At 37.3% G+C, this 19,499-nt stretch overlaps 1 protein-coding gene across 1 annotated transcript in view; it reads right to left on the bottom strand.

Moving 5' to 3' along the window:
• Positions 1-1,206: 1,206 nt before the first annotated feature.
• The window catches only part of LOC107103977 (exocyst complex component 4-like), a 61,105-nt gene continuing 42,812 nt past the window's right edge, over positions 1,207-19,499 (bottom strand). Inside the window, exons 7-9 of the mRNA XM_015403855.1 lie at positions 18,269-18,447; positions 17,567-17,726; positions 1,207-3,444 (exon numbers count right to left, since the gene is read on the bottom strand). Of these exons, the coding sequence (XP_015259341.1) occupies positions 3,207-3,444; positions 17,567-17,726; positions 18,269-18,447 (577 nt within the window). The 3' untranslated portion in view covers positions 1,207-3,206. The remainder of the gene's footprint in view (positions 3,445-17,566; positions 17,727-18,268; positions 18,448-19,499) is intronic.

A 19,499-nucleotide genomic window follows, 5' to 3' on the forward strand; every position in this document is an offset into this window, starting at 1 on the left:
TTTTACTAAATCTTTTAATTTGAGCATTTAATTCTTAGGCATTTTATTCTTTCCATTTCAAATAAAACATAAATATGTTGCCTGGAAGTTAGTAATGAATCAAAATAAATACAAAATAAAATCAAATTAAACCTTTATTTATAAAACTGGAACTCCTCTGAGTACCTCCTATAATCACATTAAATCTTAATGAATTTGGGAACAAAATACAGAACAAAAATTATAGTCAGACTGACTTAATTAGTTTTATTTGTTTTCATCACCTGATGTGCTTTGATGAGCTCCAATAGATCAGTGTGAAAGCCAGCTGATCCAAGGCTGTTCTCTACATCCAGTCTGTTTCTCTTACTTTTTGGTTGAAAAAAAGCTTGCTTAATTTTTCAATTAGGTCCTCAGAAAGCAAAAAAGATCCTAGCCCTATTTTATTTTACTACCTAATAAAATATTTTCATGTAACTCTTGCAATATACTCCCGGGCCACTAGGAGTACAAGTTCCCCATGTTGGGAGTTACCGCTCTAAGGCATTCCAATTAAAGCTAGCCAGAAGTATTGGTGGCAGAACAAGCTGAACAACATGTCATGGAAAATATTCTAATAAAAGCTAAAAAAATAGGACTTATTTTTGGTTGGAAGATCGCCTTCCAACACCACAGCAGAAGGCTAAGGGAATGGATCATATCAAAGCATATTTAGCTCTCTGAGAGGCATAGTAAAAGTTCAGGCCTTAATTAACTTGACAATCAATGAAAACAGCTGATTAAATTGCATCTATATATATATAGAATGTTCAAAAAAAAATATCTTAATAGATGGGTAAATTAATGTTTGAGCATAAGTGCTGGATTGTGCTTTTGCTACTAATTGACTTTGCATCAAAATGTAGTTACAGTAATCAACAGAGCTCTGGGGACATTCATAATTGGTAAATATCATACGGTGCCAAGAACAGTTCACTGTGTGGATTTATGCCAACTACTGAGGCCTTCAGGTGGTATGCTATGCCGTGTGTTTAATTTTCCCAATATGTCACTCCTAAGCTCCTCAAGCTTTAGAGACGCATAACAGACAGGTTCCAGATATACTGTAGGATGAAAAACAACTCAACTACTACATATACTTATCAATTTCTGTGTGTGACAGGCAGTTCTTGAAAAGCATCAGTGGAAAATATAATGCACAAAAAATACACAAAATACAGAAGAATTCAGATATTTATTACCATACGCACTGACAAATCACAAAGGGTTTGTTTCAAGCAGACTAATCTGAGATTATTTTTAAGGAAAAAAGAACAGAATATGTGTAAAAATCATTTAATAAGATTCAATAAATGTGCAAAACTAGAGTGCATTGTAAGGAAAATATGCGATGCACAACATAGTGTAAAAAAACAAAAAAAAACAAAAAGGAATAAGCATGACGAAAAGATCAGCCATCCAGTGTGATGGAGGTCTAATAGCCTACATAAGAAGCATGACACAGTTGGGGAACATTGTATTAAAATTCCCTTTTGTATAACCTTTCAGCACCAGCTCTGGAGTGAACAAATGAATGAGCACATCTTGAATTTTGCACCAAGTGTGCATTACAGAGGAGTAGGCGAACCACTCAGCAGCTCCATCGTTGTTTCCCCATCGATTCCAGACTGTGTGTCACTATGATGGATTGCTCTGTGGGCTTCAAGTAGACCTGTGGTGGGACCGCCGTATTGACAAGGCTCCCATTTCTCTCTCCTACACTCGTTAAATACTTCTTTGCCAAGTTAATGAACAGAAAACAGGGTGGGGAAACAACTTGGGATCTTCTCTCTTGTCTATAGTGTTTGGTTTATTTTTAGTGATTTAAAGAGAAAGCCATATCCCTTTATAATAGGACTGCAGAGGATGCATTTAAAAACATCTGCATATAAAGTGAAAAATAATTACACCCATTAAACTTTTCATCCCATAATCTCATGTTACAACCGCAAATTTTGTTTTATTTTATCAGGTTATTATGTAACTTTGGAGAAGATGCAGCAATCCTGAGATCAGGAGGTAGAATCTGTTGACATGCTTAATATTGTTTATTAAATATGTGCCAAGAAAAAAAAAAGATAATAAAAAATATATATAAAAGAGGAGGTGTTCTGCCCATAGACCAAAATATAGCTTTCTTTGCTGCATGCAACAGTTAATCTAAGGTTAAAAAGAAAGAAAAACAAATCCATGACAAATCACCAAGACAACCATGAAGCATAGAGGTGGCAGAATCACGCAGCAGGGCTGTATTTGGTCAGAAATCGCTCTATTGAAGTTATTTTGCAAGAAACAATGTTAAAATATTTAGAATCGCTGACAAAATGCATTAAAATTGAGATTGTAACGTGACAAAAGGTGGAAAAGTTTAAAGGACGCTAATCATTTTGCAAGACATTCTATCTCTGGTATACTATATCCAAACAATATTATTTATAAAAAAAAAAAGTTGCAATCTACTCTGCTCCAGCTGCACAAGTTAACTTCTGAAACTTAAAAAAAGGCAGACCAGTACACAGTTTTTGACAACTGCAGATATGATACAATTCTCGGCTGGGGAACTCTTTCGGGACCAAACTAAATTGGCAGCAGGCGGAGGATGTGGCCTCATTCAGACAGTCTAATCTGGCATCTGTTATTGCAGACAGCATCAGTGAGCCCAGAGGGGCTGGCGGGAGAGGAGAGATGGAGGTGTAATTGAGAGCACCGGTTTGGGCTCTAATAGGAAAATGAGACGAGATAGGGCCGGAGTTCAGGTGAATGTCCAAGATGGTGTCGTTTTAACTGGAGCTGTTGTTGTGGAGAGCTGAGTGTTGTTAGGAGGTTCGGAATGCGGCAAGGATTTATTATGTCTTTTAAAAAAGAGGAAACTGACAATGGATGATACTTGATAGAGAGACTAGACTTGCAAAGTTTGCAGTTGTGTTGGCTGTCACCAAACTTCCCAATTATAGTGAGTCAGTGCGGCATAAGCTTAAATATGATCTCCATTTCAGGAGGAAAGATGTATATCTGTGTCAGCTCTCAACTACAACCCCTTTCATCACATCAGGCAAAAAAGACAAAGGATGCACTTTAAAACAAACTCTTACAATCTCAAGTCTGACACAATCTATGAGAGATTTAATGCATCAGTAACAAAACATTGGAACAGAAAATGTCAGGCCGGGTAATCCTCTGTTTTATTGCTACACCGTAGTGATCTTTTTGTCCTTAGTGGCCTGTTTGATGGCGGCCTGCTCGCAGATGATCTCCTTCAGCCTCTGGAGACGGGTGTTTTGGGTGCTCATGTCCCCTACACCCGTCTGACTGCGATGGAGAAGAGAGAGGGCGTTGATGTACTCCAGCTCTGTGTAGCGAACGCCCTGGTCCACCACCAGGTTCAGCAACTCATCTGGAGTGTTGTACAGCATCTCATAGTACTGCCTGCAAGGAGGGAGAGAAAACAGTGACAGGTTAGGGATGAATAAAAAATAAGGGAAGGGACACGGCGAGTGATGTTAAAGGAGAATGCAGGGAGGAGGAGATGAACAAAAACGTCAAAAAGCGGAGGCGCTTAATATACGTCTGTCTGTCCTGTATCAAAGAGAAAGAGGCAACAAACACAAAAGCCAGACTAACCGCTGTTGCTGTCAAGCTTCGTTTTTTTAAAAGCAGACATCAAGGACCAAAGAATGCTGCTGCTGGGAGCTGAAGGTAAAGGGGAAAATATAATAACCAGGACTGCTCTTCTAAAATACTGCAGATAGGCAGAATCGGGAATAAGCAGCACATTCAATCGGCACCAAATGCCTCAATGAACCATTCAAAAGAACACATTTAGCACATAATGATAAAACAGCAGCACACCTCTGCAGAAATTCAATTAACTGTTTTAAAAACAGGATTTGTTTTCTACACTGACACATAGTAGCTTATTACAGGATTCTTCAAGGTGGATTTTTTTTTTTTTTTTTACATTTTATTCCCTAAAATTGTTATTGATGGATTAGATATTTACTGATCAATACACAAAACCCACCGTAGGGAGAAATACGCACTCCTTAGAAAAGACAGACAAGTCAAGGTAAAGTAATGCAGTGGGAGATCTCAGAGCTTTTTCGCTTCGGGGCAAAACGGGTCAAAGACCTTGGAAAGTAAATGCGTGTTCCTGTGTAGGACTACTCTGGAGTGAGTAAAGGAGGAAGCTCAGGCAGGAAAACACAAAAATAGATTTTAGCATTTTGTGGCCTTAAGGCCTAAATGTTAGGCTTCTGTAGTGTAGCTGCAGAAGCAAACTTGAAAAGGAGGACAACAGAAGGAATTTAGAGCACAGCAAACATTTATAGTTAGCTCACCTTTTACAGCATATAAACCTTCAAACTTGTTAAAACTGGAGAGTGACGCATTGGTTTTAAATTCCTTTGAGAAATGTTGATGGGAGATATGTGGCATTTCTTTCCAACCCCACTCAGCAAATGTCTTATAGCATCAGCTTGTGCTGCAATGATAGCTGCATGTCTTTTGGAATATATATCAGATTTACATCTACAGAGACTCAATTTTTGCAAACCAGCTTTGATAAATAACAGTACAGAATCTAAAGCTATCATCAACTGTTAAGTTTTGACTTGATTCCCAATGGAATTTACCTCTGCCTTTTTCTGCTTTTGTTTCAACCCATAGATCTGTAGCTCTGGTTGAATGTTTAGATTAGTTCCTCTGTTTCCACTGAAAAAAGGCTCCCACAGCACGAAACTGTCACCACTGTGTTCCAGGAAGGGGGTGGTAATGTGAGGTGGTCAATGTTGGATCAGTTCATAGTTAAAATGAACTAGCCCAAAGTTCAGCTGACACAACTAAAAATGATGCATTCATAGTTTACCTTTTCAAATATGAACCAAGTTCACAAACCTGGAAATGAACTAGTTCAAGTTCATTTGATAAATTAAGCCACACTATAACTTAATATTTCACTCTTTTAATGTGTGATCATTGTATATGAAAAGAAATGTAAACTTGATGCATACTTGATGCAGTCAAAGTATAGTTTGTGCAGTGAAGCCGTTATTTAGCCAGATTCCACAGAACTTCAGAAACTGACAGGTAAATCCAGATGAAATCCAGATGAAATGATCTGTATCAAAATTTATTTCTGACGTTCCTCATCCAGTAGCAGATATTTCCCGAAATAGCTCGGATGCTTAAATTCGATGTGTCGCTTTCAAACTTAAGTTGACATGGCTGATATACTGACTTGTTTGTTAAGTCCCGACGAGCAATATTTGTATTAAAAAACATGTTTTTTCCCCCTCCAAGTCTTCCTTTGTTAGTTCATAAAACTCTGCCAAGCGCTCTGAAAACCTGGCATCTGAAATACCAGCAGAGGAGTCTGAATCGTACAGAGTAGGACGAGCAGCAGGCATGTTGGTCTGTTATGCGGTTTGCCGTAATAAGTGGCGTAAAACCTGACGTTATCCAATGTAAAGTATCGCTATCAAATGAAAGCGAACGTGAGCTGTGTGTGTCGCTTATTATTTTCACATGCAGAGATTTGACCTAAAGGGCATGGTGGAAAAAATGCTATGAAGACCAAATAAAAATTGGCTTGGTCCCCTATAAGGCTTGTGACACACTTTAGACAGCACCTCTCAAGGCATCTTCCATACAGTACATGACTGTTAGTCATCTTGTCAAAATCTGTCACCTGAGCTGTGGATCTCTGCAGCTCCTCCAGAGTTAATGAGGGTCTTTTTCTCTGATTTATGCTCTTCTTGTCAGAACTGTTAAATTAGGTGGACTACCTTGTCTTGGTTTTCAGATTGGTTGTAGTGTTTTGATGGAAGCTCCAGGACAAATTCAGAGCTTAGAATGTGGTTTAACTATATATATTTATCCTTATGTGGTGGGATTATTTATTAATGTTCTCTAAAATATACTGTGCAAACATAAGATCTAGATTTTTACATGAATGAAACTGTACAAATGGACTATTTACTTATTTGGTGGGTTTAGGTCTGTCACACAGAATTATGATAAAACACAAAGTTTGTGTTTCCAGCAGTAAATATTATTGCATGACAATTTGTTTTAATCCATATCCAGTGGAAACAAGTTAATTATTCTCTTTGTCTTAGCAATAGGAAAATCAATAAGCAATAAGGGGAGTTAAAGTGTTGTTTGTGTAAATAATGGCAGTGAGAGCTGCAGCTAAATTTTCTGCAGAGCTTTTATCCTTTAGAAGAAACTTCCTTTATTAGAATAAACTACCAACCTTGGCCAAGGACAGGTGTTGGTCACCTAACAACAGCGACTCCTGCTGCTTTTCTAAGGCAGAGAGGAGCTGAAAAAATTATCAGAGGAAATTTTCATAATAAAAATTATTTAAAAAACGGCTTTTATCTTTTTAAGATGTTTTTAATGAAAGGAAAATATAAAAATGAACATTTTCCAAATTGTTTATGCGATGCATTTTGGAAGGGGAAAAGATTGGCTCTCTGGTGTTGCATACAGTATGACAACTTATTCATATGAAATTCAATTAGACTAAGAAAAGAATGAGCTTTTCTTATACCTCTATCTTTTCTGTGCTAACACTTCCTATATTCATCACTGCAAAACAAAACAAAACAAAAAACAAATTCTAAGTTATGAATCAAGCAAAGTGATAAAATAAATGGTATATCCCTTCTGAGATAAACGAGGAACAGAGGTGCATAATATCTGTTTTTGGCCTTCCCTTGACAAGTGATGCCCTTGATCCTGAAAGCATTTGCATTCTGCCTCACCCTCCATCCTGCTCCTTATTCTCCTTCAAGGCCTTTTTAGTTTTCCATCCTTGAATTCATTTGATGAAAAAAGCTGTTAAAATGATTGAGTATAGCAGACTCACTAACTTAGGATGAGACAAGACAGCAACGATAAGGGGTCTCGTCAAACAATAAAATGAATCATAAACTTAAGATTTTGTCTGTATAACTCAAAGATATACTCAAGCACTCCAGCAGCATCCAAAAGATTTATATATTTTATATATATATATATATATATATATATATATATATATATATATATATATATATATATATATATATATTCAGAGATTCTGAAGTGGAAACTTTAACTATATATCTGTAAAAATTGCCAACTTGCACAATTTGTTGTACATATGTTCTGTGTTTGTATTCAACAGAACTTCCCTGGCAGAATGATTTTTCATAGTACCACAGTTTGTAGGATCTCAAAGTAGTAAACTTTCCCAGGAGTCACTGACTTCTCATTATCAGTCCAGGAATGCTTTAATTAGTTTTCCAGGTGATCACAAAAGAAACCAGGATGACATTAAAAGCACCGTAAACCTAAATTGTTTCGTTTTATGTTGATGTTCATTATAAATGATTTACATGAGTTTGTAGGCAAAACGTACCATTGCAGAAATAGAACAAATTCTCCTTTTCAATTTGCTAAAAAAAATCACCTAAACCATAATTCCCAGTGCCTTCTGCTTTTTTTTAGTCCTTGTATTGGTTGTCAGCAATATTTGGCACCACAATTATGCTGGCCAAATATTAAGAACTTAAAATTTTTATTTGCACACCTTGCAAAACCATGTTTTGACCAATGGACGATATTTTGTTTATCTAATGAAGAAGTCTTCCTTAATAATAAAAGTATTTATGACTTGTTGATAAAATGCACTGCATCGGTTGCTGTAGTGCGATGTCTATGGCTAGCATCACAGAGAAGTATAGAAAGCAGATGAAATCAAAACTTTGTAAATTGTATTACAGTCAAAAAAAAATGTTTTACCCACACATGATTGACTGGAAGTAAATTTAATAGAAAACATCTTCCAGTTAAACACAGTGGTGATAGTGTGATGATCTGGGTCTGCTTTGCTGTTCAACACATGGATGCCTTGCTACAATTCTGCTACACAATATGGGGTATAAAGAATAAAAGCTTCTGGTGAATAGCTACTTTTTAGTCTAATCATAAAATTATCTTCTTGCGCTGGAAAAGGATCTACTTATGCTTATTTCCAACTGAAACAGGGCGACTAAAGGCTCCGTGTTTGTTGCAGCTCTTTTGCACGACCTAATGACATCGCTAAACAATCAGCAGTCTGTTGTATACTGTAGGTGTCCAAGCCGTGAGGACTGCTGGCAATAGAGGAGGGGGAAGCTAGTCTAGAAAGCAAAACGTATGTTTCTCTGTGCATGTTACTCCATCTATCAATGTGTCTGAGTGATGTATGTTAGCATGTGCCGAAAACACTTTCAAACAGTTCATTACCCAAGCAGTTGGAAAGCTATTTGCCGAACAGGGAAAGGCTGTTAATAAGATTAAAATCTCTCTGCTCCCCACCATCTAGAAAGCAGCCCTTGTGGCTTACACACAGCATACCACACACACATCCTTTTCCCTTTGGTAGAGTAGCAACTGGTTAATGAAACAAGCCTTATTTTTCAAACAGCACCGCAGTGAATTGTTTTGATTGCCCTCCTCTTTAGAGTCTTTGCAGCCCTCAGCCTCCCTCTGTGCACACTCCTCCTTCACCCACACATAAAAACCACACAGTCATTTTTGCCAATTTTCACCTGCGTCCTCCACACATCCACATCTATAAGAGTTCTGATTTAGTAATCAGCCTCTGTGTATATGTGCGTGAACGTGCCTCTGTGGAGTGCATTCCATTAAATTTTAATTAGCTTCCTGCTACCTCTCCTCATATGCAAAGAATATTAAATAAATTTATAATGCGACGGCAGCGCCTGACGGACACATGACAATGGAACAAGAGGGAAGCGACGGGGAGAATAGAAAAGTGGAAGAAAGATGAGATTCAGCACAATTCATTTCCCCTCATTTGGAGCGTATATAATATTAAAGTCATTACAGGCTGCCTCTGTCAGCAGGTTTGGAATAACACATTAGTTAGTAGAGGAAAGATGAACAACAAGAAAGGGGGAAAAAATGAAAGCAATGGGATCAACCTGACTATGAGCTGGAATCAAGGCTTGTTGATGCTGTAACAAATATCTCCTGGCACCTCAAACAAGGTTTTTTATTTTGCTCCTCTCTCTGGCATCTCACCCATCGTTACAGAGCAGAACATTGGGTCATTACGAGATTTTTGGTGTTCAAATAAAAGCACAAGAAAATAAACACAAGGAAGCCCCATCCACAGCTGAAAAGCTGCAAAAGAATTATGATGTTTCATGTTTAATACCAAACTTCTGCATTATTCCATGATGAAAAAAAACATAGAGTTACCAATGTCTAAAGATCAATTAGGAGTTGGTTGAAAATGAATGTAGTGTTTAACCTGTAAGCTGCAAAAACTCAGAACAAATGAAGTCCGAGGCTGGTAGTTTGCAACCCTAACAATCTGGGATTTTTCTTTTAGTGTTGAATGATTAAGTGTGGCAAAAAAGGATTATTCTAAGGTCTGCAGGTCTACTTTCCAAAAAAAGGCTTACTCACACTTTAAAATGCATTTCTCAAATTGAACACCGCCTAAACTGCTGATCTTGTTATCAACTGATATAAAGGTCCTGGAGGGTGAAGTGGAAGTAAAAATTTCAAAGCAAATTGTTAAGAAAATTAGATTTAAATGCCGAAAAAAAATACGCTTACATAAAAAACTTTTTACTTTTCCTCCAATTAAGGAAATAAACACAACAAACTACAAATACAACATCTTTGTTACATGTGTAGTTAGTTTAGTGTCCATCCAACAAGTAAATGAGAAGTTATGGATGTCTAGATTGGAATAAAAAAAATCCAGGTGTACTCCTACTGTACCATTTTGGAACAATTCAGCACAGTATGTAAAAGTTAGAATTTATTTCGAAAGTTAAAATTCAAATTGCATTTATTTATGTGGTTATAAAAAAAAAACACAGTGCTCCTCCCAAAAAAGACTTTTTTTTTTTTTTTTTTTTTTAGCAATCTTTATTGTAATTACTGTAATTACAGACTTTAAATACAAAACTATGTTGAAACAAATGCATGAGGATGCACTGGTATATCTAAATAACTGTTTGTCCAATCAGGGAGCTTCATACATTTTTTTGAAAGCTTGCTTTCTACAGAATCGCACTAATTTGAGATGGACAGAAGCTCAAGCGAATCACAAGCAAGAGTTGCAGTGGTCTGATGAGAGGATATAAAGAGGATAAACCACAACAAAATGCATTTCAAAACACCCCCATCATCACATCAATGGTCTGGCTGTTGACTACTGTATGTCAGAAATATATCTAAAAGCTGTGGCATTAAGCGGTATCAACCTTCTTTAACTAAACAAATCTCTCCAACATTTTCTGCCGAACAGAGATACTTAATTCTGTTGCCAACTATCGACCACACATTCATCCAACATGCCCCAATTTAAAGAATAAGAGTTTTCTAAAAATTGTTTCATTTACAGAAATAGTTTCAGACTGCAGATAAACCTCTCATTACAGTTGTGCTCTTTTAGAGAGCTGTTTTATGCCATTGATACTGTGTCAGGAAAGCAGATTTCTAAATGGCCAATTATTTAATATTTCTGTTATACTTTTATGGTTTTTAGCAGTAAAATACTTTGACTTCCCTTTATAGTAACGATATGCTAGGAATTAAATGGCTAAACAGATAATCACTGCACTAACAAACCTGTCAAAAATTATAAGCAGTATACAACATTGTATAACTTCGTAAAACGTTTCAACATTTTAGTTTAGCTCATTTACTATCACTTGTATTATACACCCACAGCGTTCTCGGAGATACCGTCTCCATGGATCATGGTTCTCAATAAAATAAAGTTTCAAAGAAGGTCAGCAGTATACACACACATAAAACCTGTCAACAGTTAAACAGTCTGGATGTTCGGGACCAGAGGCTAGGAGAATAAAGGAGTAGTCGGGGGGTATGAGGGGAGTCCAGCATAAATGTTTCAGCCCTTTTTATAAATATTTTAATTTTCAGTGAATGTCAATCAAATTAGGATTTTATGATGCTTTGCTTCAAAAATAAACAGAGACAAATATTTGTCATAACAACTCAGACTCCTTTTTTTCCTTCATCCCTTTTTCCTTCCCTCCATTTGAAAAAGTTTGGAGTCAAGTTATCAGTTAATTTCACTTTTTATACAATAAATCTTGCTCTGTCTGTTCTGGAAGTAGCAATGTCTGACTTTAATGAGTCTGAAATACCTGCTTTGGAAAACATATGTTACTATGACAACTGGAGAACAGACTCCGCCACGCTCAACCTGATCTGCAGACTAACTGTATATTTATCAGGTGTAACGCTGTTTAAGGTACATTCATTCATTTATGCCTGATTGTAAATGTGGTTCAAAGAGAATGCTCACCAGAACTGAAAATCTTCAAATGAAAAGCTCAGGAAGATCGCTTTATGTTACTGCTAAATCTAACAGGCAAATTAATAATAAAATGCTGCTTTGTAAACCTAGGCTCTTCAAACCTCTGTGTGATACCTTCCTTCCCTTCTCCATCTCCTTCCAGAGCTGTGCATTTGTCTCTCCTCTGGTAATGAGGAAAGGTCTGCAGAGAATCAGGCTGAAGCTTCATCAGCAAAGACCGGTCTCATCATGCAGCACTGGCACAAACATTCGCATGAATGAGCACAAACTCTGACTGGCTTCATCAGCAAAGACGAGTGCCATCATGCTGTGAGGTGCGCATATAGAAACCGAAATGCATGGAGACAGGCTCCATAAACAAAAAGCAGCCTCATCACACGCCGTCTAGCGCGTGCACCAGGAAAACAGAACGGCAGAGGAGAGAGGCTGCAGGTAGACGGAGAGGAGGAGAATTTCAATTGAGCCGAAGGCGGCGCAGGCGATTGGACTATGGCAAAAACAAGAAAAAGACAGGGAGGGGAAAAAAGAGAGGAAGGAGAGAGATAAAGCAAGAAATGCAAGGTGACAAGGAGGGAGACAGAAGTGACAGTGTACTGCAACCCGGCCTAAATACAAACGCTTTATCTGTTGACACCCACTACCTCCTGACATGGACGTCAACTGTACTTATAACTACAATCTCTGAGGACACACCAGGCTTTCACCTTGACACACATGAGCCCAGAGCCAAAGACAGTTTATTTGCCAACACGTTGACTCTCAGAGACGCACATCCACTGGGGAGGCGCGTCTCTGACTGCATTACAACATTCACACTGCAGCACTGGGGCCATTCCAGTAGCAGACAGGTGGGTGAGAGGAGATGAACCATGGGGTGTCTCTACAATGAGACTGTCAGACTGCTGTTTAGGCTAACTGGATGGCTAAGCTTCTGCAGATTTGTTGCTCTTTGTTATGACAACTCTCCAACCTGTATACATGGGTCAGCGGACAGCTCAGAGCTTCGCTTTTTGCGCGTTTTTAGCGGCGCCTCAGTTGGCGTCTGAAAAACATATTCTAACTAATGGAGCGTTCAGATCTTCATGACAACTTGCCATTTTAAGCCTGGGGGTCGTTTCAACATGAAAAACATACAAAAAAGCGTGAAAGGTGTTGAATGGGAGAATAGAGGCAGAATCAAGCAGCGCCATAAAAAAGCAGCAGATCAGTATAGAAAGTTGGGATGGCTGGATGGACAGAAGGATACAGGAAAGCATCAGTGAATGGATGTTTTCAGAAAGGGGACAAGAAATAAAGCCATTAACCAGTAGCATTCCATCATTGCTTATTCAGACTTGTAAAAGTGTTTTAATAAAATTTGCAATTGTATGAACCTGAATTTTTGTTTTCTTAAATATTCAACAAATACAATCTGAGTTTAAAGTACAATAACAGATAATAAGGAGATCTTTTACAAAGATTACAGTCAAATAAGCAGCTAATAGTATGATCTTTTAATTTGATATCAGGAATATTTTTTTCCCTTTTCTCATCAAGAAGCAAATGTTAAGTACATGTAAACACATCCCATTCATTGACCTATATAAAAGTACTTTAATATCTATTTTCAGTCTCATTTTAAATTTTTGTATCTGTCGTGTTACCACTGAGGCTTCTCCTGTTTTGTTTTTTCCCTCCAAGATAAAAGACTCACAAGCAATTTCTCATTTTTGACTTATCTCAGCTTGTGACACAAAAAAATAAATATCAGCAAAAGCAGACAGAGCGTGAGCACGCGCGCGCGAGAGAGGTGTGTTTATAGCGGACAATAAGAGGTGATCAGTGCAGTGATAAGGTTGAGTGCGCCGTCAGTAAACAACACACACAGAAGTGACTTTGCGGTGACACACTGGTTTGCAAAACAGGTCCCGTTTCTGAGCAGATGGTCCGAGTGTGTGTGTTTCTCTGATCGTGTGGGTGTATGTGTGTTTGACCTTGACATAGAAGCTTATGCTGCTGCCAAACTTCTGACTGAGCGACATGAGGCTGCTTTGGGAGGATACAACTACAACCTGCTCACACGCGCACACACACTCACAAACAGATTATATCAGCAGGTGGAATATTTACAACTGGATGTTCTGTAAGATATCACAGGTTTTTCTACTGAGTGTAAACATGGATTTCACCACTAGGTGACACTGTTTGCCCAGTATTCTTTACTGTATGGGAAAGTCAAAAAAAGATTGTGTGCGCATGTCTTCATTTGTTCTGCAGTGCTGACAACTGGGCCTTAGTGTAGTTTTAACCCAGATCATTGGTTGCTATGGTTCTCCTGTACACGACTTTTCCACATGGTTGCAACAAAAACACAAACAAAAATAATACAGCACACACAGAAACAGAAACAGGTGCACAGTTACACCTGGAAACAACTGCAGCAGATATTCAGCTTTTTTCTAACATCGGTCATTTCCTTCCAGGAAACCTAAAAATAAACATCGCTCCATCAGTTCCATCCTTTCAGATTCTTTTGTGATTGCCAATTAGGGTTAATGCTGCATGTCTCAGCAGCATCTTTACTCTAAAGGTGTAGCAAAGATGATTACTCACTCAATTACAAATCTGTGCAACATTCTCTTAGAAATCAGATAAGTTTCTTAGTCCTGGAAGGTGGCAGGAGACACAACTGAATCACTATTCATCATCTAGGATTGCTAAACAAACAGCAAAAGAAGAAAAGATGCCATAAAAAAGCCATCAAGTCTCAAAATAACCTTTTTACTTTAAGGTCATTGATAAATTTCTGAAATAAGAAAGAGGAAATATGAACAAAGGTTTCTTTAAATAAACATAATCTCCATACCAACCTGTTGTCTGGGAGACAATGAAGGACTAACATGTTTACTTTGTTACTATCATCACATACACAGATAAGTGGAGTTTGCTTAATACCAAGGAACTATATTTAGAGAAATGTGCTTGAGTCACAAAAAAATAAGATTGTATTACTGTAGTTTAAGTATTTTTACACACCAATGCAACTTATTGCAGATGGTATTGTATTGAGAATGTGAATAAATGTGAAGTGTTTAAGTGTAACAGAAGAAGATGGTTTAATTATAGAAAACTGAGGGGCAACAACATCTAAATAAAAAAAAAAATTCCAGACATAATAAAAAAGAAAATATAATCTAGAGAAAATCTAATTTATTTGGGAAAAATAGCTGCCTACTGATTGCAAAAAACAAACATTCACAGAAGGTCTTGTGAAACAAAGTGAAATTAGATTTAATGCACCAGAATACATTTATCATATATAGCCATCGACTAAATAAAACACGCCTTCTTTGACCAACACTGTGGTCAAATCTGGTATGATCTTCTGGTATTTCCAGAGATTTTTCAATCTATACTTTACTGTTGGCAGAGAAATTTACAGAAGAATTTTCTCATCAAACATGGTGTTTAGAATGTAGACTTACATTTTTATCTTCATGGGTTTTTCCTATTAAAGGTATAGAGGACAATCTTTTATTTCCTGGTAGAACATCTAAATAAGTGCTCCTCATAACTGTAAATCATTCTGGTGATATGTTTACATAGGGCCGTTCTACGCGCTCGCCCTGTTAGTTATCTTTTTCTGCGCATGAGCACTTTCAGGCGTATAGCTGTGGTTTCAAACGGTCATTGAAGCTTACCTTTCTCACCACGGTTCTTTGAAAATGGCCCGGGGTGGTAAGAGAAAAAGTATCTAAGAAGTGTATGAGAAGAAAAGAAAGGCCTCAGAAACTGCAGATATATCCCAGAATGCTTTGCGTGGAGAGCTCTCTTCACAAAGCATTATGGGATCTGCTGTCACTGCGGCTTGCTGTCGCTATCCGACAGCGGCGAATAATAACAAAGATGGTGCAGGCATCGCACAGTGGAGGAGGAGTTACATGACAAAGAGGGCAAAAACAGTGATCATCTATCCGAACGGTAAGTTAAATGAGTGCGACAAGAAGTCCACTATATAGTCCTCGCTGTATGTGGATACAGTAAGCTTGTATTAGCCATGAGAACAGCACATTTTAAACAGGGAGTGCACATGGAAAAATGGGCTTGTGCACGCTCTTGCACGTGCATTTTTTTTTTTAAGTGAAGAGGGTGGGTCTTTTAAAAAATCCTCCACGATACCTTTACTGTAGTTCTGAGCAGTTAGTATGCATAATTAATGCTTGTTGCTAATCTAATGCCTTTAATCAGTAAGAGGTCCTTGCTAACAAAATATCTGATGATTTATTGACTGATAAGGAAATCAAATATCAGAAATCCTTTGAGGACCACCTTGTTGAAGCTAGTTATGGTTCCAGCTATGCTCCAAAGAAAAACAACAATCAGAAAATACTGCAGAGGTCTGAAGAGATTGTTTTTTTTTTACACATGATGCAATTCCTCATGTGTGATGATACATTAGCAATGAGAAACCATTATGCAAACAATCAAGTGGGACTAGAGTAGCTGATAGTTATTTGCGCTGACATTAAGCAGAATTATTTCCCACAAGAGCAATGAGTTATTCCACTTATGAAACATAATTTAGGAACTAATTTATGTTGATTTTCCTGTATGTGTAGATTACTTGGGTGGTTCCCAATAACTGATGTGAATTTCATGTGTACAGCTCTATTAGATATACATCTACTGAGCGAAACAATCAATATTTATTATTTCCACAACTGACTGGAAAGATCAATTATGGTCATAGATAATATTGTAATTAATTATAATCGGAATTGTATTTTGAAGCAACATATTGCAAGTTCTACTACTAGGTAAAAAAAATCAATAAAAACACACTATATATATCTACATAGATATATATCTATATAGATATATATCTATATAGATATATATGCATGTTAATGGGCTGTTTTGTGCGTTTTTCTCTGTGTGGGAGTGAGGAATATACTACAGGTGTGTGTATGTCTGGATTTTGTCTCAGTCTGTGTCTAGAAGCCGCAGGCCGGCCAATCCAAAAAGCCATGAATGTGTAAACAATGAGCTTTGCAATTCCCAATCAACACTTCCACACCGCCCACGCCTCGTAATCAGGGAGAGTGGGAGAAAGAGAGAAAAGACACAAAAAGCCATCACCCCCATTTCCCTGTAATCAAAGCTGACAGGAGGAAGAAATAACATGCTAATCACCTCCGCATCCAGTAGAGTCCATAACAGTTCAGGTCAATACACTTTACCTCTTAAGCATGTTTTTTTTTTTTTTTTGGCACTACATACTGTATAAACCAAAGTCTATAAATAATAATGTCCAAACTCGCCTGGCACGCAATCACCAGAGTAGTAAAAAAAGTGACACATTTTAAGAGATGTTAAAAGACGATGCATTTCAAGCTGTTAATTTTAAAACCCTTCATTCCTTAACCTTTTAGCTTTAAATAACCATTATCTCTGCGTACAGCACATGTCTTGCAGTCATGCAAACCAACTTTTATTCATGCAACCTTTTCAACTTTCCCTTCAAACTGCTCTTGATAACTGATGGAAATCTTTTCTATCCTCGGGACTCTTTTACATATTTATCATGTCCTCAACCCGGTTACTCACATAAATGGCATATTTTTTCAAGAAAGCTGGGAAGAAAATGGCATAAATACATAGTCCCCTCTTTGTGCCATGTGCTTCAGGATGTAGGCACCTGTCGTTGCTGGAAAGCAGCAGAAAACACCAGCTACAGATTTACATAGATGACCATGAAGAAAACATAAGGACCCCTTGGAAACTAAACAGTTGACCATCTGTTGGTGCTTTGATATTGTATCTTTCTGAGCTTAGGGAAGCTTTCATGTGCAGAAGATGGAATTTGAATGCATGTTTATTATATTTATTAAGTAATATTTCAGAGGGATTTAAATTCAAAAGTCCACATAGACAAAATAAAAAAAAACAACACAGAATTCTAAGTACTTTAAGGAAAATAACAATACTATGCAAGTTAAAAAGTGTTAGTATCTTCAAGAAATCTGTCAAAAAGAAAACAAATAATATCTGACCAATGTCTCCAAGTATTCCTTGCCTTAAAACTGCAACTAACCTATTGCTTTCTCAGTATGTGACAACAGATGAAAGGCTCTGTAAGAGCTCTAGGTGAGATGATTTTGTTTTCTTTTGAAGCACATCCTGAAAGAACAGGAAACAAAAACACAGACTGACCTGGCAAAATCGAGGTCAGCCTCTCTGGACATGGTGATGTTTGTGAGGTTCTGCTGGAGAACAAAGATGTTTCTACACATCTTTTTTATGCCAGACTCGCTGATCCTCTTAAAGTATTGAGCCCCATTGATTAGAATGCAGGAGATGAGATGGCCTAGACCTGAAAACCAAAAAAAAAAAAACATTATTTGGAAGAAGAATGACCTGTTAACAAAAGAAAGAATAAAACATTTTAAGAATGCTCAAAGGTGTTTGACTCAGGGCTCCAACAGATTTTTTTACATTAAAATGCAAAACTTTTTTTCTCAGTCCTTTAACCCTTAAATAAGCAGGCGCATAGAAATATATAAAAAAAAAATTCATTACCATTTTCGGATTGATCTAAGCTAAAATGACAAACTTTTCCCATTTCTGCCCATTTCAGGTTACAGAATACCAGTTCAACATATTTGTAATATCTTTGAATCCATTTATAAAATATTCTACGTGCTTAAAATGTTTTACAAATTTGATACATGGAATGTTACAAGTCACAGAGCATTCCGGGTGCTTCAGTCATGCTGTATTTTGCATTTGGAATGTTTATAGATTGTAATGTTTTATATATCAAATTCTAAAACACTCTAAAGTCTGTAGCGATAGCTATTTTTTCTTTTTTTTTTTTTTTCAAAAGATTGAAAGTTCCCCCTTGGTCCAGCATACCTTCAAATATATACTGGAACTTGTGCTGCTGCAAGGCAGCTCCCATTGCTTCTTCTATGGCTGAAATGTCCTTGTTCAGTTTGACCACCAGGGGGTCGTAGTCCATGCTTTCCACATTGGCTACGATGGCATAGTTTCCCTGCTTGGTGAGGGGTATCAGGTAATGGAAACAATGCACCCTGGAGTAAAACAGAGGGAGAAGAGTAAATGCAGACCGATGTTGAACCATATTTAACTATAAAGCTTTCCACTGAATGAAATAGTCATTAAATTCACACCATTCCTCATTCCACCCTTACACAAATCTCTCCGTCAAGAACAACTCAGTCTCCTGCTGGTATTATATTAGTCTTTTAAATCACAGTATTAAGTAGTTAGAACATGAACTGTCTACCTGCTTTTAAAGCCTATAATTTATACAAAACATTGTCGGTTTCATAAGTATTCAGAATAAATCCACTTATTCAACTACAGCTACATCACTGCTGGATATCATTAAACAAGGCAGAGTGCTGGAGAGCGCCACACTGAATATGCAACATTTTCCTTAGGGGTGTTGAAAGAAAAGCTTTTACACCATGTAAATAAAAAGCAAACTTTCCATACTGTTATGTAAACACATTTTCTTCTAATAACATAAACTCAAAACCTGGAAAACATACATTTGAAAGCCTTTGGGCAGATGTACTTTTCAACTTTTAAAATCTCAGCTCTGTAAACATATACTGTCAGGAAGCTTAAAATAAACGGAAAGTTGCCTTAAAAAAATTTCTAATTGGACATTTGCAAGCGACATTCCCTGCAAAGCAAAAGCCAGAAAGAAATGTGATCATCTAATGTTTGATTTATCCCTAGATTTGAGAAAATGTTGTGGCAGATCTTGAAAAAACGCTGCAGATCAAATATTGGGGCTTTGAAAAAAATAAAAGACATAAAGGCTTTAACACATCGGTTGAGATTAACACCTTTCACCTCTTTGAAAATGCATGGGGATGGTCAGACTGCACATGTTTTCTTCTGCAACTGTGCTCACATATCTCTGACCGGGGTAGATTTCTGCTCTATTCTGGTCAGATTTATGCAGCAATTTGGCAGCAATGTCATGCGTCTGACAGCAAGAGAGACACAGCTGCAAAGCAAAACAGATCAGACTTGGGGAAAATACAACGTAAAATCTCTGCATCCCAAAGTAAACCAGGCAGGTTCGCCCCGTTTGGAAACAGGGGGTGTG

This window comes from Cyprinodon variegatus, unplaced genomic scaffold (genome assembly GCF_000732505.1).
Source record: "Cyprinodon variegatus isolate N-32 unplaced genomic scaffold, C_variegatus-1.0 Scaffold1581, whole genome shotgun sequence".
Classification (NCBI taxonomy): Eukaryota; Metazoa; Chordata; class Actinopteri; order Cyprinodontiformes; family Cyprinodontidae; genus Cyprinodon; species Cyprinodon variegatus.